This window comes from Penicillium coprophilum (genome assembly GCF_028826855.1).
Source record: "Penicillium coprophilum strain IBT 35676 chromosome Unknown utg000006l_segment0_segment0, whole genome shotgun sequence".
NCBI classification, from domain to species: Eukaryota; Fungi; Ascomycota; class Eurotiomycetes; order Eurotiales; family Aspergillaceae; genus Penicillium; species Penicillium coprophilum.
In genome coordinates this window covers 2,569,846-2,595,050 of record NW_026622725.1, presented here as the reverse complement: position 1 = coordinate 2,595,050, position 25,205 = coordinate 2,569,846, and the positions used below count along the sequence as shown (strand labels likewise).

At 47.1% G+C, this 25,205-nt stretch overlaps 10 protein-coding genes across 10 annotated transcripts; 5 read left to right on the top strand and 5 right to left on the bottom strand.

Annotated features, from left to right (window-relative positions):
- Positions 1-75: 75 nt before the first annotated feature.
- N7500_009954 (Zn(II)2Cys6 transcription factor) lies at positions 76-1,278 on the bottom strand (the record flags this gene model as incomplete). Its single annotated transcript, XM_056681092.1, has 1 exon — positions 76-1,278. The coding sequence occupies one exon, from the start codon at positions 1,276-1,278 to the stop codon at positions 76-78; it is 1,203 nt and encodes a 400-aa protein (XP_056528474.1).
- Positions 1,279-1,935: 657 nt separating this feature from the next.
- On the bottom strand, positions 1,936-3,123 carry N7500_009953 (uncharacterized protein; the record flags this gene model as incomplete). The annotated part of the gene is made up of 1 exon (XM_056681091.1): positions 1,936-3,123. The coding sequence occupies one exon, from the start codon at positions 3,121-3,123 to the stop codon at positions 1,936-1,938; it is 1,188 nt and encodes a 395-aa protein (XP_056528473.1).
- A 1,550-nt stretch (positions 3,124-4,673) lies between these two features.
- N7500_009952 (SRPBCC domain-containing protein) lies at positions 4,674-5,342 on the top strand (the record flags this gene model as incomplete). Its single annotated transcript, XM_056681090.1, has 1 exon — positions 4,674-5,342. One exon carries the CDS (start codon positions 4,674-4,676, stop codon positions 5,340-5,342), a length of 669 nt encoding a protein of 222 aa, XP_056528472.1.
- A 316-nt stretch (positions 5,343-5,658) lies between these two features.
- N7500_009951 (protein kinase domain-containing protein) lies at positions 5,659-6,822 on the bottom strand (the record flags this gene model as incomplete). Its single annotated transcript, XM_056681089.1, has 1 exon — positions 5,659-6,822. One exon carries the CDS (start codon positions 6,820-6,822, stop codon positions 5,659-5,661), a length of 1,164 nt encoding a protein of 387 aa, XP_056528471.1.
- Positions 6,823-7,670: 848 nt separating this feature from the next.
- Positions 7,671-9,574, bottom strand: N7500_009950 (uncharacterized protein; the record flags this gene model as incomplete). The annotated part of the gene is made up of 2 exons (XM_056681088.1): positions 7,671-9,391; positions 9,451-9,574. The coding sequence occupies 2 exons, from the start codon at positions 9,572-9,574 to the stop codon at positions 7,671-7,673; spliced, it is 1,845 nt and encodes a 614-aa protein (XP_056528470.1).
- A 340-nt stretch (positions 9,575-9,914) lies between these two features.
- N7500_009949 (putative endosome-associated ubiquitin isopeptidase (AmsH)) lies at positions 9,915-11,610 on the top strand (the record flags this gene model as incomplete). Its single annotated transcript, XM_056681087.1, has 2 exons — positions 9,915-10,058; positions 10,126-11,610. The coding sequence occupies 2 exons, from the start codon at positions 9,915-9,917 to the stop codon at positions 11,608-11,610; spliced, it is 1,629 nt and encodes a 542-aa protein (XP_056528469.1).
- Positions 11,611-17,387: 5,777 nt separating this feature from the next.
- Positions 17,388-18,260, top strand: N7500_009948 (uncharacterized protein; the record flags this gene model as incomplete). Its single annotated transcript, XM_056681086.1, has 1 exon — positions 17,388-18,260. The coding sequence occupies one exon, from the start codon at positions 17,388-17,390 to the stop codon at positions 18,258-18,260; it is 873 nt and encodes a 290-aa protein (XP_056528468.1).
- A 1,249-nt stretch (positions 18,261-19,509) lies between these two features.
- Positions 19,510-20,568, top strand: N7500_009947 (uncharacterized protein; the record flags this gene model as incomplete). The annotated part of the gene is made up of 1 exon (XM_056681085.1): positions 19,510-20,568. The coding sequence occupies one exon, from the start codon at positions 19,510-19,512 to the stop codon at positions 20,566-20,568; it is 1,059 nt and encodes a 352-aa protein (XP_056528467.1).
- A 398-nt stretch (positions 20,569-20,966) lies between these two features.
- N7500_009946 (transcriptional regulator family TF) lies at positions 20,967-21,329 on the top strand (the record flags this gene model as incomplete). The annotated part of the gene is made up of 3 exons (XM_056681084.1): positions 20,967-21,045; positions 21,110-21,205; positions 21,307-21,329. 3 exons carry the CDS (start codon positions 20,967-20,969, stop codon positions 21,327-21,329), a joined length of 198 nt encoding a protein of 65 aa, XP_056528466.1.
- A 1,014-nt stretch (positions 21,330-22,343) lies between these two features.
- Positions 22,344-23,836, bottom strand: N7500_009945 (F-box protein; the record flags this gene model as incomplete). Its single annotated transcript, XM_056681083.1, has 2 exons — positions 22,344-22,665; positions 22,710-23,836. 2 exons carry the CDS (start codon positions 23,834-23,836, stop codon positions 22,344-22,346), a joined length of 1,449 nt encoding a protein of 482 aa, XP_056528465.1.
- Positions 23,837-25,205: the final 1,369 nt, after the last annotated feature.

The following is a 25,205-nucleotide window of genomic DNA, read 5'->3' as shown; positions in this document are numbered from 1 at the left end:
GACTCTCACACCTTTATATATGTTGTAAGACCCGTGTAGATAAGAAGTGGGATATTTCCCGATTAGGAAGGCAATCTAATCGACGCTAAACCCCACACCGCATATCCTCCACTTCCTCTCGCACTGCGCCTCCGCGTCCGGATATCGGGGGAATTCACACGACTGGCAGTTTCGCCAGTATCCTCGGATTATCTCGCATTGTCGGGCTGTCGAGGCACTCATCGCGATCAAGTACGCGGGAGTAGCTAGGTGCACGTAGAATCTTGACGAAGACGGGATATCCGCGATAGCCTGACAAGCTCGATCAACCATGGAGGAGACTACGTTTGCATGATATGTTGATGGAGATGGGTCGCCCGTCGTCATTCCCGCGCGACTGAATGCCATGATTGCAGCGGCGCCTCTATAAACGGTCGCAGCCAGATTGCGATCGGTCGAGTCGCCTGGGTTGAGCTGTAGGACTTGGGCCATTGCTCGAGCACTGAGGTCTATAGTACGAATTCCATCGCCGTCGGGGTGTTTCGCAAGGTAGACAAGAAGATCGAAGGTATCTGCTGGACAGCCGACAGAGTCGAGGAAGCCAGTAGATAAGGTCTCGCGATGCCAGTCTTCAAAAATTAATGGACTTTCTCGGACGAGGGCACCTGTAACATCAAACCACACTAGATAGGCGAGGACATCAGCTAGACCGGAGATCTCGCCGCAGAGGTCGTCGAAATCGGCTTTGTGTTGGCAGTGGAGATCTAGCAGGGAGCGTGCGCCTTGGAGATGGCAATGCCAGTTCCCAAAGGACCCGCAGCATACTTCGAACATGGCGAAAGTGGCGATGCCGAAGAGTGCAATTGGGTGGGCGGACTGGATCACTTGGCTCAGATTCGTTAAGGCCACCAGGTGCGACTGGAGAGATTCTTTGTTGTTCGCATCTTGGATGCGTGAGCGGGCAAAGCTTAGCGTGCGTGTAATCAGTTGGATTCCTTCTTCTGGGATATCGCGGCTGCTGGATTGGATTTGTTGGCAAAAAGTGTCCAGGAGGTCGACGAAGCCATATAGATTGATAGATGATGACTTGGTAGGCCCTGGCGTTTCAGGAATCTGTGCGGTTGGTGATTTGGACTTCTTATCATCTACCCATACAACTCGTTGTGGATAGTTGCATGCTTCTCCACCCTCTAGACAGCCTTGACATCGGGGGCGGTTCAAGTCACACTTGACCCCTCGGACTTTGCAGCGACCACAGTCCCGGTCATGCCGGATACCACGGGGCTTTTTCACCTTCATCGTGTGTGCGAAGTTGCCTGGCTGGGAAGGCTATCAACTATAAGTGCGGGGGTTGTCCGGGCCGAAGTGGATCTCGCATTGGAATCCTTCGGGGGCGATTTTAAGGGGTTTGGCCTTGGTGCTATGGGAAAAAAGAGTCTGCATTCTGTTAACGACTCTGAAAAGATGGAACAGTTGGCTTCAATTCTGGTTGGGTTCAACAAGTGAACTTAGTGAAGTACACATTCCGTGAAGACAAGCGACAGAAAACCAGTCCATTCACTGGAAAACGACTGTGAATAACAATACGAAGTGGGCGGAAAGTCAAAAGGCAGCTCAGAACAACAAAGGAATGGGCCAAAGCGAGGCAAAGTCATCAACTACATACAGGCAACCGGTGGAGAACAGCAAAATGAACGAAACGAAACCAGAACCTCCCCAGAAGCAAAAAGAACGTGGAGGGAAACGAGAAGCCGGCTCACCAGGAAATGCATAAACGCAACCTCACGGAAAGGACGAACGAAAGAACGACATGGCCAGACCCAGCAAAATGAAATGGAAAAGAAGGACATCGATCTAGAGAACAAAACCCAGTCAAAATAAACTTGTGTGAATAATACGAACAGCCAAGACAGTGATACAACTTCTTCTCGTATGCAGAGCATTTTCAATCACAACTTAGTGCTTGCACATACCCGGGCTCCAATGTGGAATCTGCATCATGTTTCGATAAGGTTGCTTGCCCCGATCAGATTGCTTTCTGCGTTTCATCATGCGCTGACGACGATCGCGTCTCTTGGTAGCAGAATTCGGTTGCTCCGGCTTCAGCCGCACCTCTATTGAGGTCTCTGACTTGGGTTTGCGGGTTTTCCTTTCCTCCGCGCGTCGACGACGCAGTATAACCTTTGGACGATACTTTGAGATAACGCGGATAGAGGAATCTTTCGAAACCTTGGATATCTTTGAGCCTGAGACCTGAGACAGATTTGTTGCTCCTGCGATACTGATACTTGCAAGCAAACTGCTTCCGCGAGAGAGCCTTCTTCTTCGCATCCTTTTCATTTGTTCAATGGCAGCAACTGTAAGAGATCGAGTCGACGCAACACTGCCACTTTGCATTGACGCAACGCTTTCGTTCCGCAGTGATTCAACACGCTTAGGTTTGCCAAAAGATCCGCTGTCATGTGCATGTGGATAAGGCGAGTCAGGCCTGCGGGAATTTCCCGAATTCGCCACGGAAAGAGGAGGGCTGCCAATGCCGACTGCGGCAAAGATCTGAGAAGGGATCGAGTTTTCGATGCTCATACGTCGCTTTGGGCCAGCAGGGTCCTGAGAAATATCCGGATACTGTGAGTTCATGTCGACCACACACATTCCAACAAAAGGCGTCTGGAGCATCGCACTGAAAGGAGGCTGTTCCAAGAAGTGCTCTGGGGAGCCACGATGGAGCACCGTAGGCAATGAAACAGCATCGGTGTGATAAGCGTTTGGAGAGACTTGTCGTTCAGAACAGTCTTTGGACGAGGTTCCATTACTGGCGGCATTACTGGGGGCCACAGAAGGAGCTTCTCGTTCTGAGACACTTTGGTGTAGCGAGTCCACTCGGTGAGAGCAGTGATGACAGAAAACGTCATACTCCCCTTCTCGTGGTATGAAGGTCATTGATGCCGGGTACATCCCCATATACAAGTCGGGAGCCCAGTTGCAAATCTCTAACCAATCAGGCAACTCGTCCAGTGGAATCAGAGGTGTCCAAAAGCCCCCGGGGCGCAGGATACAAAATCGGGGCCTTGGGCGGGCAAGAAGGGTAGGAGGAGGTTGATGAGAGGCCTGGACAAAAACCGGAACTGGGGTATTATACTGCATGTTGAAGAAAACGAAAGATGGAAATGAGTGTATAGATGAAAGAGCGTTGGATGAAAGAATGTATGGGATCTGGGAGAGGAGAAAGAGAAGAAGAGGAAGAGGAGGAAGATGAGTTTTGTTCATGGCAGGAGTTCTGAGGAAGGTGCAGCATTGCAAGAAGGAGCGGATAGAGAAGAGCAAAGAATCTTTGGCAGATGGATCAGAGAGATCACCATTTAATCCATGGAATGTCCATGGGTGCACTTAATTTTTCAATTGATATCAAAGAAGGATTGGCAAGTCCATCTGATCTGCCGCAGGGATTCTCCTACATGAGCAGGCTCTCCAAAAGGGTTGGTCCATCAAGCCGGCAATCTCAAGGTTGCGCGACTTGACTATGTTTCTATCTCCCTGACCGTTTGAAATATAAATACTTGAGCACATATCAACGATAATTCTATGATTTCTTGCATCTGAGAGTGAGAGAGTTTGCTTATTAGTATGCCCTAACTCCGTGTGGGTACTAGATAGATGGGAATAAGTTCAGAATGGAGCTTTATCCAATGATGGAGTATGATATACCTGTGCATCAGGCTTTATTCTGCTACTTGATGATATATATCAGACTCTAAAGCAGATATCAAATATTGAATAGAAAGAGAGATCTTAGGATCAATCAAGCATCTGTTCACACATCAGATACCTCACATAGAAAAGTCTCACAAAGTATGTTTTTTCCACCTTTTTCTACCATCTACCCAACTGGAAAGGGGGAAGCCCATAATAGATTCAAGAAGACCACCGAAAAGACTGCCTCAAAGACCACTTAAGAGCCCTGTAACATCAAAAGGCTGCATATGTGGCCGTCTGGTCTTTTCTGTATCTGTAACAGGCATAGCTTCAAATAAAGGTTGGTCTTGGCATCACTACGTCACCTTTGATGGTCAAGTTGGACTTACGAAACACGTTATACTATGTTGGAGGTCATTAATTAAGATAATATGCCTAATTTACCCATGTTGATGATATCGCATGTCGGAATCTATAAATAGGAACAATGTTATACTCGATCAACCGTGCATGCATGTGGCTGGGAATTCTGTATGGCCTTGTAGCTCTAATAGCTGCCGACTGTTATGATATACGAATATTCTAGAAGATATCAAGGGCGGTACCTTTCTACTTAGTGTAGCCCAGCTTTTTGATTTCTACCAGGTAGAGGTGCTCGTCAACTTATAAATACCTAGACGACGATTTTTGTAGTAACAACTACAATGCACTCAACCACTGGACTCCGAGCAAGCTCGGGGTATTTAAAAGGCTCGCACTAGAGCTGGTTGTTGCACTTGCAATTATCTCTTGCTCCAACTTCTCAGCCCTCCTAAGCCACCTGGGCAGGTGCATGTAGGTATCGGCCCGGGTGTAAACAACCTGTGCACGGACTATTCCTCTCGCAGCCTAGCCTAACGTTATACACAATTTATGACTCTTACCTGCCCACCTACTTACCTTTCTTTCCTTTTCAACCCTCTCCTCAATCCCAATTCTCAACCACCGACTCTCAATCCATCATGGCGACCTTAACAGACCCAACAAACGCCACGCGCGCAACCCCTAATATTCCCTTCGAGCAAGCAATCCTACACATCGGCAGCTCAACCTTCATAAGTGCCCCGTCCCAAGAGGTCTGGGCCGCCTTAACAAACACATCAACATGGCCAAGCTGGAATACCTTCGTGCCACGCATAACCATCCGCTCCCAGCCAGCCCCAGACCCGTCTCCATCCACCTCCGCACCAGACCCAACACCAGCATCAACATCTACATCCACATCCACACCAACAGAAACAAATTTATCTCCAATCCTGCAAAAAGGAACAAAATTCACCTTGCACGTTCGCATGGATTCAACATCTACCAAGCCCCAACCATCAAAAGACATACATGCTCTCGTAAGCGAATGTAGTGCGCCAAACGCGGAGACAGGTCAGGGCGGCCGTATCGTGTGGATCGCTGACGCCGAAGCGCCGGGTGCGTTTGCGTCATCGCTTTTACAGGCGGAGCGGGTGCATGAGTTTACGGCTGTGGAGGGTGGGACGGAGGTGCGGAATTGGGAGGCGCAGAATGGGTGGTTGGCTTATGTGGTGCGGTGGATGTACGGGGTTAAGCTGCAGGATTCTTTTGACCTGTGGGTTGCTGATTTGAAGGGTTTTGTCGAAGGCAGTAATGCCGCTGCTTGATCAAGTTGACGCGACGCATGTGTACACATGGGCTTGTCTTTGGTATCATTACCATCGTCTGTTGATGCTCGCTACTCCACTCCAAAATCACTACTCTGCTCCGAACTCACTACTCTATGAAATATCCGATACTCATGAATGAAACACTGATATCCTCATGCTCCACTAGGTATTAATTGATTGATAAATATTATGCTGATTCCTCCACGTGCTCCTGATATCATACATATCCCACCAAACTCCATCTAAACAGGGTATATAGACAATGCAAAGAAAAAACAAATAACCGAAATAGTCCAACAGATCCGCTCCAACATCAGGCAGACGCAAGTTCCACCCAATCCGATGTCGAAATCCGCTGCGCAGGATCCTTAACAACAGCCGGCTTCACAATCTTCTCAACGAATCCATTCCTCGGAACCCGACTCCCATTCATCCCAGACCTCGTGAAATCAATAATCTGATGTCCAGCCCTGGCCATCTCAAGCCGCAGCCGATGATTCATATTCGGATAAAGCAACAAATCACCCGTTGCAGCCGCAAGCAACGTGGCAGCAAGCGAGAAAACATCCGACGCAGGCGTCGGCGCCATCTCCGTCGACGTTAACGAAGCAAGCATTTCCGGCGCCGTGAATGGCGGCGTGAACGACGACATCGACGCGCGCGTCGTATCAACCGACGCATCCGCATCAGTCGGGATATCGACCGTGGCGGAGAAATCCGCGAACAGAGGCTCGTAAGGGAAAGCGTGTTCTTCGCTGTCTGTGTCGACGGGTCGAAGGAGGATATTGTGTGGTTTGATATCGCCGTGCACGACGCCGCCGACTTGGTGCAGCCAGTTCAGGCCAGCGATGAGCTTGCGCGCGAGATCCTGGTACGAGGCTGGGCCTTGAACTGGGTCGAACATTGTTGCTGTTACTGGCTGGCGGGTGCGCGCGAGCTTGGATTGCTCTTCGATGAAGGTTGCCAGGGAGGTTGGAACAGCGCCCATTACTAGTGCGCCTAGCTCGGCATGGTAGCCGTGGAAGGGGACGACGTATTGCTCGTGGCCTTGGGTTTGAGTGAGGCGGGTTAGGGTGATCGCTTCGGCGTTGAGGACTGGGCGCGCGTCTCGGCGCAGCGGTGCTTTCACGGCTAGCAGTTGCGATGTTGAGACGGGGGAGCTTGGAGGTGTCCCTGGGAGGTTTGGTTGGGAACGCGACAATGAGCGCGCTTTGTATACTATGCTCCAGACGCCACGGCCGAACTCGAGAGAGCGGTTGTTGTCATCGTGGCAGATTTCGAGGTCATCTGTGAAAAGCAGAGTTCCTGCATTGTCCTTGGAAATGGAGGGCGCTTGCTTTGCCTTCGAATCTTGGGAAGGCGTTTCCTTGGCTATAGGAGTCACAGGTGGCGTGAGACTCGTTGGGACTTGAGCATATAGTGGTGGGTTTTTGCCTTGAGCCGTCTGGACCGACAACGGGAATGGTGGATTGACCATGCTTTCGATACGCAATGTCAGCGGAGGGATTTTTGAGCAGATCAAGGTCCCTATAAGATATCGGGAAATTCGCCGAGATCAGTGAAATTGTTCTGATATCAGCGCCACCGGCATTCGCGATAGGCAATTAAGCCTCACCCACGGTTGGATCTATCAAGGGTGGCGAGGGCACTATAAGGGAGAAAGAATGTCGTATAATCCATATAGACAAAGAATAATTAGGAACTGGCTAAGCTAGAAGTAATAAAGCAAATAAAAAGCAAAGAGAAAAAAAAAACACGACCTTGGCCCACTTCCGGTCTCGACCAAAAAACACAAATGGTAGAAGATAAAAAGATCGACAAGTGACAGTAAAATACTACGGTGCCAGTGGGGGACTTGTCGACGGGAAATTAATCTGCGGTTTCCTCATTTTAATTTCAAGATCTGGATTTAGTTCGTTTAGTTAGTTCGTTGACTCTAGACTCGATAGGGCATAGGAATACGAACGCCGTAAATAATAGGTGTGGCCAAATCTATGACTCTGGAGCATCTCCGCATGCGTCTCAACGGCTGTCAACGGCTGTTCATCTGCTTTATTTTTAGGTTGAATGTATATTATTGTTATATATAGTATATTGATATCGCCCTCTGATCACATTGGCATTTCTATATGACTCAACTTAACATCCAATCCTTCGGCCTCGTGCCGGATGCAACCAACCACATGTAACCCTAAATACTCCGAGTCAGATTGTCGAAAGTCTATAATCTATGGTATTATATCCATCATCATAGCAAATAATATACAAATAATTTACAAAGTAATAATACAAAGTATACAAGATAGTATACATATACATGCAGCCCTATCTCATGCTTGTCTTCACAACATCTTCCCCTAACTGGGCCTGAGTCACTGCTGCGCCGAGAGCTCGACTAAAAGGAATGATATCGAGCTTATCCGCAAGCTTCTCGTATTTGATCGCAATATCCAACAAGGTGCTGGCAGAAAGAATGCGGATTCGAACATCGCTCAAATCATAGTCCACGTTCTCCTGGTAGACGAAAGCCGGGTCCGACGTCGAACCATCCGGCAGGGGCATCGGCCCATACCCAGCCTTAAGTCGTCTGCTGGCAAATGTTGCGAGGCTTGGAATATCCCGCACATGATCATTGATGGTCTCTAATGGGAAAAGAGTTTCGAGAAGTTCGGTGACAGACATTTTGCCACGAAAGCCCACACAACTTAGCAGTGCAAAATGTCGTTCGAGGATATTTTGTGCCGTTGCACGCGGTAGGTCAAAGACTTTCTTCAACAAGGGCGGGCTGGGGTCTGCTTCGAAATAAATCATGCCAATCGGGATGTCGCGAGGATAGAGCTCATCAGGGTGGATGTATAAGGGCTCGAATGGTCGTCGATCATGGTCCAGGACAGCATCATCGAAATTGTTGGAGATTTTGGTTAACCGGGAATCATCGGTAATATGTTCATACTTTTCCAACACGGTGAAGTGAACCTCTGAGAACACAGCCCTAAAACTCGATTTGAGAGATGTCATCTGATCTTCCAGAGCTTTCAGCCTCTCGACGGTTTCCTTGGGGTCTGCAGCCGCACGTGCAAATGTCCGGCTCACTTCGTCAATCTCTAGTTGTATGTTGGCAAGCCTTTGCCGGTAGTAATGCGATGTATTGTCTCTGGCAAGATGCGTGAGTGCTACTCCTCGCTTCCGCCATAATTCTTTAGCTTTGGGGTCCGTGGTGTCGAAGGCTGACTTGATACCCAACTCATCCGCTGCCGCGATGGTCGCAAAGATATTCTTGTGAAAAGGAGTACGTAATCGAAGTTGATGTGGTGATTCCTTTCTCCCGCGGTGGGCATATTCCGGCACTGCTTCCAATGGAGGAAGCTCTCTGGTGGGTGGAGTGATAATGCCATGTGCTGCAGCTCTTTCGGCCACACGTTTCCTGTTGTCTTCCAAGCCACTGAAGCCCCGCCATTGAACGGAGCGTTCATTTTCGGCTGGACTGGCAATCTCTAAGTTATGCAAGCCTATGGTCTCTGCGAAAACACCAGTTCGTGTACGGTCAATGACAGACCGTGGTAACATAGCCGAGATTTCAATGAAGGGCATTGTGGCAAGGACTCGTACGGCCCCGTACGTATTCAGTTCAGATTGTTTTAAGCAGCTATTCATGAAGTTGAGGAACCAGCGGCTGGGTTTGAAATGATCGTTTGAACTGACAGCCTCAGGTAGATTGGCCAGTACAAGGAGTGTATGATTCATTGGTATAATCCCTGAGTTGTCTCGGTTTTCAAGACCTTGTTCTGGGAAATGCTCTGCAAAGAAATCAGACCATTTCAATTTCCCGTATATGGTTTCTTGAACGATCTTATAAGACGTGTTGCTTTTGGTGAGCGGAGTGAGAAAAGGGTGGAAGTGAACATTTGGTTCAACAAGCACATGGCGGCGTGGCTTAAGAAGGTTATTCACTTTAGACGATAATAGACCAGATCCAGGCCAAAGATCCAGAATGTCTACCGGTTGGTTTCGACGAAGGTAAGGCGATACGCGTTCGAGAACATTATCTGCAAATTTCAAAGGCATGAGTATGTTTTTACGTGTTAGGGCTGAGGCTTACACCTACCTAGTAGATCTTCATTCACGAACTGTGGTCGAGGCTTCACTTTCCCGCGTTGTCTTTTGACCAATGGGTAAAGCTTCGTAGTCCACGGGAACCGCGCCAGCGGGGTTCGTGTGGATATGGACATTTTCTTTGAGAGAATGTGGCAAACTCTAGGTCTATTTTGATTATGCCATGAGTAAATAAAGAACATCAATGAAGGAAGATCAATTGTGAGAGTCAGAGAATTTACAACAGCACTTTTTTTTTTTTTTTTTTCGGGCGAATAGAGGCGGAGAGTGGAGAGCGGAGAGACCCCCAAAGCTTCCCGCTTTCTCATCCCCCCTCACCAAGTTCATCTTCCAGGTCGCCTAGATGCGGCTCTCACTATTGCCGCTGGTCTTTCCTTTCGGAGATTCCTATCTCACTATGCTATTTGATGCTTGATTTGATCTTGGCTTCCTACTCCTGTTTGCGTACCTTTTACCATGGCTTCCAATCCGATGGGCGCCACTGGAGGTACTGCCCCTCAAAGTGTTGAACACATTACACGGATAGCACAGAACTACGAGTACAACTCTTCTGTTCCATTGCGATATTGGCTAAGGACCGCCGCGACGCTTTTACGTGAGGTTGGTCATAACTGTTGCCTACACTTGAACACCATTCCAGATTTGTTAACTTTCCTCAACTTGCTAGGCCCACATCTACGAACGCGAAGGACATGATGAGCAAGCCTACCTTATTCTATTTCGACATGCTCAGTTGATCCTGGTCCATCTTTCCAAGCACCCCGATACCAAAAAGAACGCGGAAGACCGCAAGGCCTTGGTGGCAGCTGAAAAAGAGGTTGAGAAAAACCTTAGCAAGCTGGAAATCCTGAGACCGCGTATCAATAAGCGATATGAGCGCTATACTCAGTTGATGCGGGAGCGTGAATCTCGAAAACAACCTTCACGAGCCAACATCGTTGCTGAGCCACGAGAGCAAGTCCCGGATCCCGCTCTATCAGGCGTTGCAGAGCCTTTGGAAGCTGGAGCGAATCGAGATCTCGCTGTGCAGTTAGCTAGATCAGAGCTCAATCGCCGAGCCACCGTTCGAGGCTCAAACGGTCTTTCGGGGCCATCTGCCGAAGAGCTGGAAAGTCGTCGCGCAGCTGGCGTATGGGGTGACTGGGACCATTCTCTTAAATCGGATCCGAACTCTGATGATCGCGACCTGGGCCGACGTGCTGAAAACATTAGGTCCGATTTCGATCACACAGATCAATTTTATGGCCAACGTCCCAAAGATTCAGAGGTTCCTTTGTCAGCCACTTCTGCGTACAATTATCCAACTGTGCCACGTCAAAAGCCTTTGGAGCCCACTACATCTCCAGGACAAATTGCTATCCTCGACAAGAACGCCGAACGCCATGCGCCCCCGATATTGCCTCCGAAAGAGCATCTTGAGCCTAGCCGCGCATCTATTGTCGGTGATTCTGCAACACCTGTAGCGCCTTCGCGGCCGGCGAAGATATCCCCAGCTCCGGTCCTGCCTGCAAAAATCAAATCCGAAGAAAAAACGCGTCCAGGGCTGGATCCGTCGAGTTACACCTTCAAACCTTCGGCCTATCTCGAAAACGGCACCCCTTTGCGCTCGGTGTTTTTGCCAGCGAATCTCCGATCCCGCTTCTTATCTCTGGCTGCTCCTAACACTCGCGCCAACCTCGAGACATGCGGTATCCTGTGTGGTACCCTCGTTTCCAACGCCCTTTTCATATCAAAACTTGTCATTCCCGAGCAAACGTCAACATCAGACACCTGCGAGACGGTTAATGAGTCGGCCCTTTTCGATTACTGTGACTCCGAGGATTTGATGACGCTCGGCTGGATCCACACACATCCGTCACAGACCTGTTTCATGAGCTCCCGTGATCTACACACACACTGCGGTTACCAAGTGATGCTACCCGAAAGCATTGCCATCGTGTGCGCTCCAAGCAAAACCCCCGATTGGGGCGTATTTCGACTGACTGATCCTCCGGGTTTAACGACGGTTCTAAACTGCAGCCAGACTGGCCTGTTCCATCCACACGCTGAGGAAAATATCTACACAGGGGCTTTGCGACCAGGACATGTTTTCGAAGCCAGTGGATTAGACTTTGAGACTGTGGATCTTCGTCCGGGTGCTTTACAGAACTAGTAGCGTTGCATTTTGATTGCTTGATACACACTAAGATACCATCATCGTCTGCATTGATCTGGCTTTTTGGTGTGGACCTTTCATATCAACAAGTTTCTTCTGTCTTTTTTAGAAGGGTGATATTACAAATTATGCCAATAGCGTTGAATTTCATTTCTTAGTACTTACCTGTCCAATTCAAACCTTTTCCATGTATATATTATAGAGGTGAGCATGTTGACGTATTATATTTGCATATATAGCAAAGTTCAGCCTTCTATTGACCATCATCATTTCAGCAGCGTTTGAAGTGTAAATGGCGGACCTATGAATTACTGTACGTAGAATAAACGAGGATGCGGAACCCTCTTCCATACCACGGAGCTTTCGTTATACCCGGAGTAATCCTGAAACCCGATCTGTGACACCAGCCTAGCGCGTACGGCTCGCAAGTGCTAAGGCTGCGCTATTTTCTGTGACACTAGTTGGAGACCACTAAGGCGGTGCCTAGCAACCCCTTGACCCGAGAACTAGACCGAAAGAGAGAGACCGCCATATTGAACGGGGGAATTGATACGCGCACAACAACTTACGTAATTTTTGCACAACATAACGTATTTCACAAGCGAGCTGCGCACACAAGCGAGCTGCGCACCCATATCCACCTATTGAATTTAACTATATTTATCTCAACCAAAACACCATTAAATTAATTCAACTAAATTGATTTATCTAGCTAAACACCTATTGATTTTATGCCCTATTTCTCCACAGCCACTACACTTTGGTGGGGCCCGCGTACGTGGTTGTAAACCTAGCGAAGGGCTTCTTCGTGGAGCGGAGGGGGGTGCTTCATCTGCTTCCACTAGCTCAGTAATCAACTGAGAAGCTTCTTGAACTGAGAGCCCTTGCTCAGCGGGTATCTACTTCCGGGATCGAGTCCTTTTTTGCTTTTGCTTCTCATTTGCAGTACGTAGCTCGCTTACTTCCTTCTCAAGTAAAGCGGTAGACTGCATCGTGATTTGACAGGCCTTTAAGACCTGATTAATCGCCTTGTTTAGGGGACTTGGTGGGCTATGTGAGCGTATACGAAGTAAGGCTTTAATTGAGGATACTTACTTTTGTAATTGCACATAATTTGAGGGTGTCCTTGGGTCCCAATCGCTCGCCCTACTAGAGGGGGGGTAGGGGTTCGAAGTCGAATATTGAGCTTCTCAATCACTCGATCAGGTATAAAAGGTACTAAACCAGCTGCTGTGAAGCTATTTTTGATAGTCTCTGATTTAAAAGCCTCAATTCGAGCGGATAGATACGCTTCAAGGAAGTCAAGTTTGTCGATATGATTTATCCCGACCCACATTTTCGATTCAACCAGCCGACCGTACGCACGTTTTAGAACCGCAAAACAGCTAATATCGAGAGGCTATAAAAGGTGAGACAAATAAGGAGGTATACAGATTGGTATAACCTTATTTTGCTCACAGATCTTATCGAATTTTGGGGTTAAATGGCTTCTATGTCCGTCGAGTATCAAAAGCCGATATCCCCCCTTTGTATGTAAAGAAGTACTAGGAATAAAGAGCTTTTTAAGCTAGCGAAGTCCAATTTTATCAGAGGTCCAGCCATTAGGACTAACTTCAAATCGCCAATTATTTGGGAGGCTATCGAACTATAATTTAATAAAGACTTTGCCTTTAAAAATGATATATAGAGGGAGGGCCCAACCCGACGTATTGATACATTCAATAGTAGTCACCCATTCACGATTTCCAGGTTGTAAAAGTGAGCGCCAACCGTAGAATTCGCTCCTTGTAATCACCTTTACTATTACAGTTAAGCCCATAGCAAAACCAGTCTCGTCGAAGTTATAAACGTCGTCAGGGTCGATTCCAAACTGGAGGATTGTCTTTTGGATAAGATTAAACCACTCCTGGATAACCTTTGGGTCTTCGCATTTCGCACGTTCGTAATTATAGCGTCTCGAGAATTTGGAGGATAGAGAAGGGTATCTTTTCACAAAGTTTGTAACCCAGTTTTCACTAACCGAAACTACCGGTGTAGTTCCTCGATATTGAAGAAGGTTCGCCATTTCTCGTACAGTAGAGGGACGGGGAGCTAATCCGCGAGAATCCATAGAGAGAATCTATTTTTCGAGAGATTCTTCTTCGATTTTTGTCAATTTATGGGAGTTTGCGCGAGTAGTCGCGCGTTGTTGGACCCCACGTAGGCGGGTCCGAAGTGTAGATTCAGGGACATTGTAGCAGCGCGCTACACCACGAATTGATGAGATTTCTTGATTCTTAAAAGCCTGGATGGCTAATAAGATCCTACCCTCTTGCTCTATTGAATTTCTAGAGCTTTGAGAGCGAATTGGTGGCATGGTGGGTGGTTGAATTAATTGATTGCTAATTCATGGACGCGTTTTGGGTGGGGTGCGCAGCTCGCTTGTGTGCGCAGCTCGCTTGTGAAATACGTTAGTTATTATATAATCACGTGGTTACATAAGATAAATTATCACGTGATTATCAACCTTATATATCAATCACCTATAGCAACATTGTAGTAAATAGCAAACATGGCAAGTATATAACTAAATGGTTCAAATGGAGACCTTTTCACAGTATTTCTAGCTATGGATAGGGTTATCAATCAGCAGCAAGATAATATCTAAGATAAGATCGAATCTGATCAGTGCTCTATTCCAAAAAAAGCTAATATAAATCGGCTATATGATCTAATTCGTGGATTTATATCTAATTATTCTTTTAGGTTAATTCATCAGCAGCGTGAATTAGCCCTACAAATAGGCCCAATTAGGGAATGTTCCGGCTATTTCACTCGCTCAATAGGGCTTCCATGTAAGCATCGACTATTTAATCTTATCAGATTAAATCAGTCAATTCTATTGGATAAAATCGACCTATTTTGGTATATAAAGCCTACTCTAGGCACCCAATCAGTTCTAATCTTACCTCCCGATATACCACAAAAGGTAAGAAAGGGAGGGAAAAGGGAGGCAGATTGCCTAATTGGGAAGGAGGAGGGCCCAAAAAGGAAGCAAAAGGCGCCAGCTAGGTGCTCAGGGTGTGAGGAGGCCAATCATACATTTAGAAGCTGCCTAATGCGGAAGAATTGAGGCTTTTTGTATATAGATCTGATATATAAGGTTATAGATCTGATATATGAGGTTGATAATCACATGACATTTTATCTTATGTAACCACGTGATCATATAGTTAATATGTTGTGCAAAAATTACGTAAGTTGTTGTGCGCGTATCAATTGCCATTGAACGGGCACAACTGATATAAGCGAACCAAGGTGCGAGGGTTAGGAGGAGGGCTTGGGTTGGAGGCCTGGGGAATATGGCAGAAAAGTGGATATGGCTCGGGGCTTGTCCTAGGCAACTAACCGAGCAGGCTGAAATGATTCCTGTAGTAGACTTGGGGTGCCTGGGTATTAAGAGAGGCGTGGTATGGGGCGGAGAGTGCTGTTTGGCCAATAATATTTGATAAGCACGCCAGTTCTTTTACTGTATTCACTAAGAAGTCGTTGAGAAGGCCGTGGATTTCGGGAGAGTGGTAATCAACAAACTGAGAATAAAGAAACCACAAATTTTAAGATTAGGGAGCGCCAGGTGTGTTTTGAAAGTATACTGGATCAGGTCCGTTAGGGCTAGACCCGAGATAGAGAGGTAGGGCGACAATATCTATGAACCTCGTGCAGGAACTTAAAAGTAACTCGGGGTAAAATAGGTGGCCGAGTAGCTTCTTTGGCTGGATGTATTTAATATAACATATCAGTACTCGATACCAGGCCATCAAGTTTAGTAATCCAACCAAATCGCCAGTTGATGGATACTGAGCCCAGCTGGCGCATAGCTTTGGGAACAGTGACTGCGGTTTAGGGACCAGTAGTGGACTGACGCACGTCCAATACCGAGGAGCTATGGTGGGAGGGCTATGGTTCCATAGCCAAGGGCCCAGAGCACCCGATCTGTGGCCAAGTACTTCGGGCTGTGGATTTGAGTCCAAGCGTACGTCCACAGCTCTAGGTCCATTGACTGACGGCCGCAACAGCCCAGCGACTGTAGTGTCTCAAAGTCTTCTGACTACGCTCTTCACAAGATTGAAGCCCTCTGGGTTTAGGCTCCCCTATAATTTGGATTCGCGCTCATTTAAACCCCCCCTTTGTTGCCTCTTCAGCCGTTCTTCCTTCAACATCTCATACTTCAACCAAACTATATTATACAATTTACTTCTATCTCCAACTACCAAGATCCTATCAATATTAATCACGTCTGATTGCGGCCACAAGGATTTCTCCACCAGTATGTGACACTGCTTTATTTGCCTATCAAGTTGTAGGTACTGACCACTTCTTCCTACAGAGGCCTAGTAGGAGCTCACTCCTGACTCCACCAAGTACACTCGGGACAAGGTCAAGGAGACAGTCACCGACACCACTGACCGCGCTTCCCGCGGCTTTGATAGCGTGGGTGTTGACCAAGAGGATTTTGCGACACCACCTACATAAACTCGCTCAAGTGCGGGCAAACCTCAATCCTTCTTCTACATCTACTTCTGAACCTATCTCTACTTCCACTCCAGCCACAGCTCCACTCCCATACACATTGTCTATCACCAGACACAGCGGCACAACTGTCATAAGCGTCGATCAGAACGACATACACGACCCGTGGGATTCCCCAATCAATATTTACATCGATAACTCCATCACCATAACTGGTGACGAAAACACTATCATGGTGTCGTCTCTTAGAGTGGACTCTTCCACCGATCCAACTCGCTAGGATGCCTAGGTATTACCTCGTCTGAGCTCCATCGCAGCCGTCATAATCACTACGTTGAACCGCACAAATGCCCCCAACGATGACATAGGATACCTCAGGCCCATCAATATTCGCGCTCTCGCGGATATCCGGGTGAATAGCCGAAATAATAACATTTGCGTTAGGGGTGACGTGCACAAGTCTCGGGATGAGACTACCGAATCGTACTTTACTTCATAGAAAGATCTTCAAGAGGTTTAATCACTAACTAGTTTGATTAATATAGGAGCCGTGGGAGCCCCGTCGGCTCAGCGCCCCCGTTCGTCTTAAAAAGAGGCTATGAGTTGTTTCTTGAGAAGCTGAATGTCTCTCTCTTGTTGCTTTCAATCGTTTTAGAATGCGATCATTTTTTTACTTCTGATTCTCTCGGAATTCGATCACCTTGTACTTTTGGTTTGCTTGGAGTTTTTCCAATCATTGGTTTGAGGTAAATGAGGGCGAGGTAGTGGCCTGGTGGCGGCCATTACCGTCATGCCCTTATACCATCTTAAGCTAAATGAATCAGGTTATAATACCTAAAGAGTAGCATCACTTCAAAGTGGCTTTTCCTAAAGTCCCCCTGCTCCTTCCTTATTTCAGTGGGTAGGAGATGTCACCTTGACACCTTCCTCTGACATCTCTGACCTCCCTTTCCATTATTTTCTCCACGCCCATCCCCTCTCTCTTCTTTCTTCTTTCTCCTTCTCTTCATCGTCGACGAGAACAATCACCATTGCCATCACCACTGGCACAGTGTGCCGATCATTCTAATCGACGAACAAGCACCAATGCCATCGTCTTTCCAACTGGCACAGTGTGCCGATCACCTCCAACCTTCATCCGATTGATAAGGTAAGGATGACTCATTACTACAAACCGTATCCAATACTTACTAAGACTATATAGTTTCGGACGCCAAAAAATGTCAGCACTTTCTGTTCACTTCGATACCATTTAGGAAACGCCCATGTTGACCACCATGTCGCGACATTCAGATATGTCCGATGACACGGACTCCCCCGACGTCAAGTGCTTCCAAGAACTACCCGATGACACATATGAAGCCATCGGGTCGGAGGCCCGCGCTATCCGGAAGATCATAAGAGAGCAGCAGAACCTTCCCATCAAGGTGATGAAATACCTGCGTTTCACAAACGTCCCACCAAGTATTGCGGAAGAGTTTTCTTCGAGCTCCGCTCGACATATGTTCAGTTACGGCACTCGATCTATGATAATAAAGCTCGTGACTGGGGCCCATGACACAGCTTCACGCGGCCTACTTTGTGAAGTGCGAGATGTGGTACGCGATATGGGACTGCGTCGGTCGATTCGCCCGGTAGGGTCTAAACGCGTCCGAGGTATGTCTTCTTCAAAGGAGGCCGACGAGTCGTGGGTCCCTACGCAACCTATTCCAGGTCGCGATGCAAAATGGCCGACCGTTGTGGTCGAAGTTGGAGTCTCTGAGTCCTATCAAAAGTTGAAGGCAGATGCAGAATGGTGGTTCCCGAACTCGAAGGGCGATGTGAAGCTTGTAATCATTGTGTCTGTCAATCGAAAGGCACCCAATATCAAGTTTGAGACTATGTTTTTGGACACAGTGGTCAGCTCCTTACGAGCCCAGTGGCCCCGCTACGTCCCAACTATACGGCAGTCCATTACAACATCCCGCGACGCAAATAAACCCAACTCACAGATTACCATCAGGCCAGCAGTACCTTTGACCATTGGGTTTGAAGAATTGTTTTGTCGCCAACCAGTCCCGCCCGAGCATAACATTGAGATCTCACCTGATCAGTTGGCAAATATCTCAAGTGACGTCTGGAAGGAGCAAGGTCTATAAGTTATTCTTACCTCTGTTAGCTATCTTAGCTTTTTCAAACAATGACACAATACACAATCTTTGCTACAATAATCGTGCCAAGCACCCAACACACATACCTGGTGTTGGTGCATCCCACTAAACATTAGATTTAATACCTTTTGCACTTGGAAGCTAACAGATAGCGCCATCCCTTTTGAAGAGGAAGTGCACTACTATGTATAAATGCAAAGCTGCTCATGTCTGCTATAACTCCATCTATCGATACTAGAAGCTAGGAATGATGATATGCATAACCCCGTGGGATATACATAAAGTATATGAGATAACGTATGGCAAACAAATAGCATATACTATATAAGCCTCCCTGACCTTCTTCATTATCCTTCTTCTTCCTTCAACTATCTTCCTTCTTCTCGTCTCCTGTCTTCCAGAACTTGCGCAGTACTTTGACTATCACTCCACGGTCTTCTATGAGTCCTCAGCCGGTATGTTTCCCATCCATCGCCATCTATCACTTTGCTTCCCAGCTTCCTCTCGCTCTGCCTTTCAACTTCTTCTCACTTGATCAGCTCGTTTGACATCCATCAAGACATTCTTCTTCGATACCGACTTATTCAGGTCCCTCTATTCTCATTGTTACTGTCCACTCACCTCACAACATCGAGTTTGAGCCAGGTGAGTGACCAACAACAGAGCCCATGATTTCCCCCGGTCTAACCCATGAAGACACACTCCCCTCAAAATTTAGATAGGCAAAGTTTGCCAGGTGCTTTATCTCAGCAGGACTGAGAACCTCAAGCCTCAAGCCAGGTAAAGAACCTCCAACTGAATCTTCTCTTCGGCTCTAATCCATTCTATTCGTGCAGGTATCACGTTCCCCGCTTTGACACCATGGAGGAGCCCGACAAACCATTCAGTTGCGACCATGATGTGATAGAGATTTCGAAGCGCATGACACGAGGCAGTAATGAGCTCAACTAGTATAACGCAACGACTGCATGTTATGACGACAAGTACAAAGGCAAGCGACCAGCCGATTTGAAAAAACAAAGAGCCGGTACTTTGGCCGTGAATCTTTTCAACGGTTTCATACGACAATTGTGTGCGGTGCAAAAGCTACGCGTCTCAAAGACAGTCAAACCTGCGCCGTATATTCCGAGCCCCGTGCTCTTCTCTCCTTTTTCATTGGAGGGGGAACGGAGATCCCCCATTTCGGTCTCTTCGCCTAGAAGTGCAAACCTCCAAAACGCTGTACCGTGAATTCACTATGATATGGACTGCCTGGGACGACGATGACTTTGATTCCGAAAGAACCCCCACCTTCACCCCGTCTGATGTAGAGAGATTCACTTTTTCAGCATCATTGACAGATGTGAATCTCAAGAAGGTTAAGCTTGATAAAAGCTCAGCAAAAGCATGCAATGGAAAGGACGGCGCGGAAGCTTTCCAGATTCAATGGCCCTCTCACACTTTTCCGCAAATGGTCTCGGGTTTCGAAATACCGGACGCCCATCTGGAACGGTTGTTCTCACCTGAACAAATCCACGCATTTCAGCGATTTCGGAATATGCGCGCAAAGAGCATCTCTGTCCGTGTCGTGACGCGGATTCAACGTGATGAGATTCTACAGAACTGGTGTGGTATGGCTGCTATGCCTCGGCCGACATTGCCCCCGTACCCTTTTTACGCATGTCGTTATGTTAAACAGGCAAAAATCTTTACCATGATGAAGGCGATCCCCCCAGTTACGGACCCCACTAGAAAGCATCATCATCGACGTCGAAAGTTCGGATGGCCAAATATGACGGACAGTGGGTTTCAGGAAAATCCTGAGCTACTCACTCACACAAATGCACCGTTTGGCGTGTTCCTTAATGAGAGAGAATACGAGACAATCCGGATGATTGGGTTACTCCGAGAAGCAGATGCTCAAAAAGAGACGGCTATCACGCAGTTCAACAATATCTACGAATTCGAGCTTTTCCGAGCGTCTGATGTTCATAACATCAAAGGCAAGGGGCTCGATGAATACTTCTACGGAGTCATCGATGCGAAGTTTATACTTCGAGATCGAGAAGACGCGCAGGAGATGTTAGAACAAGCGATGCCCCTCCCGCAACCTGGAACACCTGTCACCATTTCCCCACAGAGGCCAAATGCCAGTGAAGAACCTCGCAAAGATAAAAAGAGCAAGCTTTGGCAGGGCGTTGTTGTCTCTTCGCAAGGGATATCTTCTATTATCGATCGCCAATCTTCTTATCATGCAATCTGTGTACGGCTAATCACAACTATGCAACTCAAACTCATCGTGCAATCAATTCATTGAAGTAGCCTTACAACTTCGTTTAGGTTGTTTTGGGGTGTATCTTTATCAACCTGCTGCAGATCCTTGTCTATCACTACTATTGGGGCTGGATAGTCGTCTTTCATCTGAGCCATAGTTGGAGACATACCAATTGCGAGCCAAGGAAAGCCCAAAATCCCGAAGTTTCACAGGTCCTCATATTCTAGTTGTAAGTTTGTGGTGCAAGAGAAATTGGTGCAAGAGAAAACGAGGGAATGGTCCAAGTATCGATTAGGATGGCATTTCCTACGTGGCAACCGCCAAAGATCGCCGCTGTTTCTTGAGCGTCGTGCTCCAGTACACCTGTATGGACCCTTTTACTTCTCCCGGCGAATTTCTGTGCAGACTGTCTCGTCACCTCCGACCAATTCCTTTCTGATATGATCCACAACACACCAGAGCGACTCCTCGCGCATGAGTTCACCCGCGGGCATACTCAATTTGGTGCTTATCGCGCAAGTACTTTATGATGCGACTTTCAACATATCGGTCTGCTAATGAATGGTTCTCTGAACTATTTTAGCGGATAAAAAGTATGGCTGGGAACGTATCGTTGCGCTTGCTGAAAGCGACAACGCTCAAACTGATGCTATCAAGTCACTTGCTGTCATAAATGCTGGTATAGTTTCGTTTTCTGAAATATTGACTTGTGAATCTTGCTGATTATCTCTAGATACTTTCACATATTGGATCAATGGTAAGTTGCAGAAATCCTTATAGCTCTCCAAGACAACAAGCGCTAGATTAAACTAACCACTGACGGCTAGGTGTACATTTGGAGATGTGCAACTTCCGTAGCGGGAGGTGTGAAGACCCTGATCAAGCAGCAAAACGCCCTAAAAATCGGACTCTTCCTAACTCACTCTGTGCAAGTCTTCCTCGGGCCTCTCCGCGTGTGAGAATCTCTGCTCATTTGGTATCCCCGCGGCCCAGTTTTGATCCCAGGGCTTATTTATCTCCGTGTCTATTTATTCTAACAATCAAGCGAAGTGTTCCACCTGGGAAATTGTTCCAAGGCTGGAAACGTTACATGCGACTGATGTCCCATTCACGTATCTTGAGAGTAAATTTGGAACCTTTCGCCTTGGTATATAATGGAGAAAATCTATATAGAGGAAGAAATGCAACTTCTGTCACCTCAAATCAATTGTATCGAATGCAGTGCCAAAACCTTTTGAGATAACGCAAGCTGACATTTTCCTAATATCGGTGACATCCAAAAGGACATCCCCAGGTCGGCTTCTTTTCCCTCTTGCAGTCACAGTCCAATCTAAGCAGTGAGCCGCTGTCCTTGCCTATCATCTTGTCGAACCAATCCTCCATTTCTAGCTTCCATCAGTACCCACAGGGAGTAAATAGGGAGGTACCACTTACCTTTGTCTTTCTTACGCTTCATAATGCAATCAGCCGGATAGTGAGCAGTTAGCCTTAACCGGGAAATCCAATCATTCAACGAAATATTGGCTTTGCGTATGTCGAAATCCACTTTACCCCTTTGTATGTCTGCAGTGTCGATTCTTTCGAAATAATAATAAATGCCGTCACAGATAATATCTTCTAGGGAGAGTGTTTCTAGATGTAACTCGTTCCGTACAATGTCCAAAAAGCTGGGCACTGAAGTGATCTTTTTTTCGTGGCGTTGCCATGCCATTACGGTTTCCCGGGTGGGACAGACAGAACCTCCAGCTCTTTCAGATGGCTCATACGGGTGATATTTAGACATCCACTTTCTGCTCCAATATCCTTCTGTCGACGCCTCAGAGGAATCGGAACTCGAGGAGTGTTGGGGCGATGGGGGTGCATTTTCGGCCGATGTTGTTTCTGATGCTGGTAGGACTGATAGGGGAGCTGGTCCATAGTCTTGCGGGGATATAGTCGGTGTTGAAAATAATTGCGGTGTTGGTTGAAATGATGGGACTGTAGGTCCGTATGATGGCGAGGTTGGATATGCTGGCGAGGAGGGTTGGAATGGTGGAAATGATGGATATGATGGCGAGGTTGGTTGAAATGATGGATTTGATGGCGAGATTGGTTGATATGATGGATATGATGGCGAGGTTGGTTGAAATGATGATGGGACTGTATGTCGGACAGATCTTTTATTTTCCTGGCGGTCAGGGAACTCAGTATCTTGCGATCGAGGGCCTTCTGTGGCTCCCAACTCCTCGCTGTCCATCATAACCCGTTTGACTGTAAGAGTGACCAGGCTGTTCTTGACACTGAGCAATAGTGATCTCAAAGAGCTGAAGTTGATCCCAAGCTCCTTTATATGAAGCTTTCGGAGCCGAGTGAAGCTAATGTCATGGAACATGTTTTCAACATAGCCTTTTGCCGGATAGGCGTGTATGTCATCTTGAAGAAGATCAAAAGGCGTATAGTCTTGCGACAAGGTTAGTACTTCCAGTTGAGATGCAAGCTTCCTGAAAATTTTCAGCCAAGCTGCCTCATTAAGATCGATACATAAATGAAGATCCTCAAGGTTTTCCAAAGTAGATAGGAGAGAATCAAGTTGCTCTTCGGAGAGGGCAATCCTGGGGCCGATATCACAACAGAATTTAGAATCGCAGGTGGACAGCTTTCGGGGTCTGCAGCTTGAGCCACATAACGCAAGTAAAAGCTTTGATAATGCCAAGGAGTTGAGTTCCCGTATCTGGCTACCCTGATGGGTATGTATAGACTTTTGTAGGCTGTAAACATCGAATCGAAAATCGATCCGGCTCATCATCTGTCGCCTTCCGAGGAATGGAACTGTCTGCTGTCGGGGATCGAGCAAAAATTCCGTTCTGTAATTTGCGAGTCCGATTGTTTGGATATTTTTGAATCGATCTAAACATTCCCGAAGTCGAAGACTAAACGTTTCTGATTCCAGTAGGTTGCGATTATCCGTAAGCATATCCTTTTGGATAGCACGCCGAATTTCTAGCTCGTCGCCTTTGACCTGGCGGCAGCTTTTTGACGATATAGATATCATACCGAGGGACCCTTCAGCGCCATCGAACACAACAGGGATCATCCATAGTTCTTGAACGTGCTCGCGGAGATCATTTGAATTAGATAGTGCTTCTAGTTCGTGGAGACTTTCGCTTGTCGCAATAAAACAGATTTTTCGATAAAAGGTCTTCGCAAAATTCTCCAGTGAGTTTTGGTACAATGCGCGGCATGATAACCTCAGAGCGACCAATTGCTGGAAATCCAAATGGTCACATATCTTTGAGATCAATTCCACGGGTAGGGTTGCAATGATGGACATGTTGGCTGCGCGCGCGACGTTTCGAGATTGAGAACAATAATAACCAAAAGGCTCGGTTTGTGATCCGCAATGAGTTGGAATCGTAGAAGAATTGCTTTTCAGTCTCAAGTTCCAGAATTCACGGGGGAAAAAATTGGAGTTCAGTGACCAGGAATGGCGGACAATGGTGTCTGCCAGAATTTGCACGAGGTAGAAAGCATTTCAAAGGAAAAGAGGAACTGGAGCAGAGGCGAGGACTGTGGTTCCAAACGAGGACTAGTCCTGCACTTTCGAGTCTTGGAGCCCTAGAGCCCTGGAGGGCCGGACTGCTTAGTAAGGGATACTCTAGAGGTAGTTATGGATATATGATTGTTATCTACCACTCTCGTGAAGGTGATATATTTTCGAATCCTCCTTTCCTTAAGATTACTAGATAGTGAGTGGAATGCTAGAATATCAAGTTAAGCTACTAAGATTTACTAGGATGTCATTATAACTATTAAAGATAAATAAACATTCTCGTATAAACGCTTGTGCTGAAACGTGCTTTGTTTAGACACTTCCCTCATTATCAGCTATCCTTTCGTACTACACACTAAGCGCCCTCGCTATCAACGCTACTGAGTTAATTGCCCTCCTCAATCCAACACCCATTATCGTTAGACCTTCAAGATAAGACCGTTTGACACCACTGACTTCAACACCCTAGCTTGAACAGAGTACCTATCGCTGCCTGAGTCGCTGTGGGAGATCATGGGCTACTGTTCAATTGTGTCCAGACTCAGTATGACGATCTTTGCAGGCCAACTATCTCAGGGTGAGTTGGAAATGAAACTCGCATAGTGGCAGGCAAATCATCGTAATGAGAAGGAGCTCGAGGGTCCATGTAGCGGCTTTAGTGTCTCAAAATGTTCATCAATGCGTCCTCCGAAGGTATCCCAAGAAATGCAGCTTTCACATGGGACTGGACACGTTGATTCATATATGTCTGAAAGGTGCTAGCATATACATGGCCCCTCACCTGTTAGAGTAAAGGAAGAGGTGCAGTTTCTGCACAGAGTGCCTGCGTCAGCTTGGGAATTATGTTATATGGGAACGTACTTTTAACAGCCTCACCGGTGCCAAGCCGGAGATCGTAAGGTTTCATAGCACAGGGCATGCCTACTGCGAAACTGAACCTTTCAAGATAATATAGATACATGGGGTATTTCAGAGGTTTGATCTCATGGGTGCTGATACCACAATGGGTCGATATCGGCTGACGACAGATAGGCACATTGAGCTGTTCTTTCACAAACCTCAACTGCAAGGAGTAGTGCGGTGGTTCTACCCCGGAGGCAAAAATGTCCTTGATCGAGCGAATTTTGCTCGCGAAGGCTCCATCGAGGAA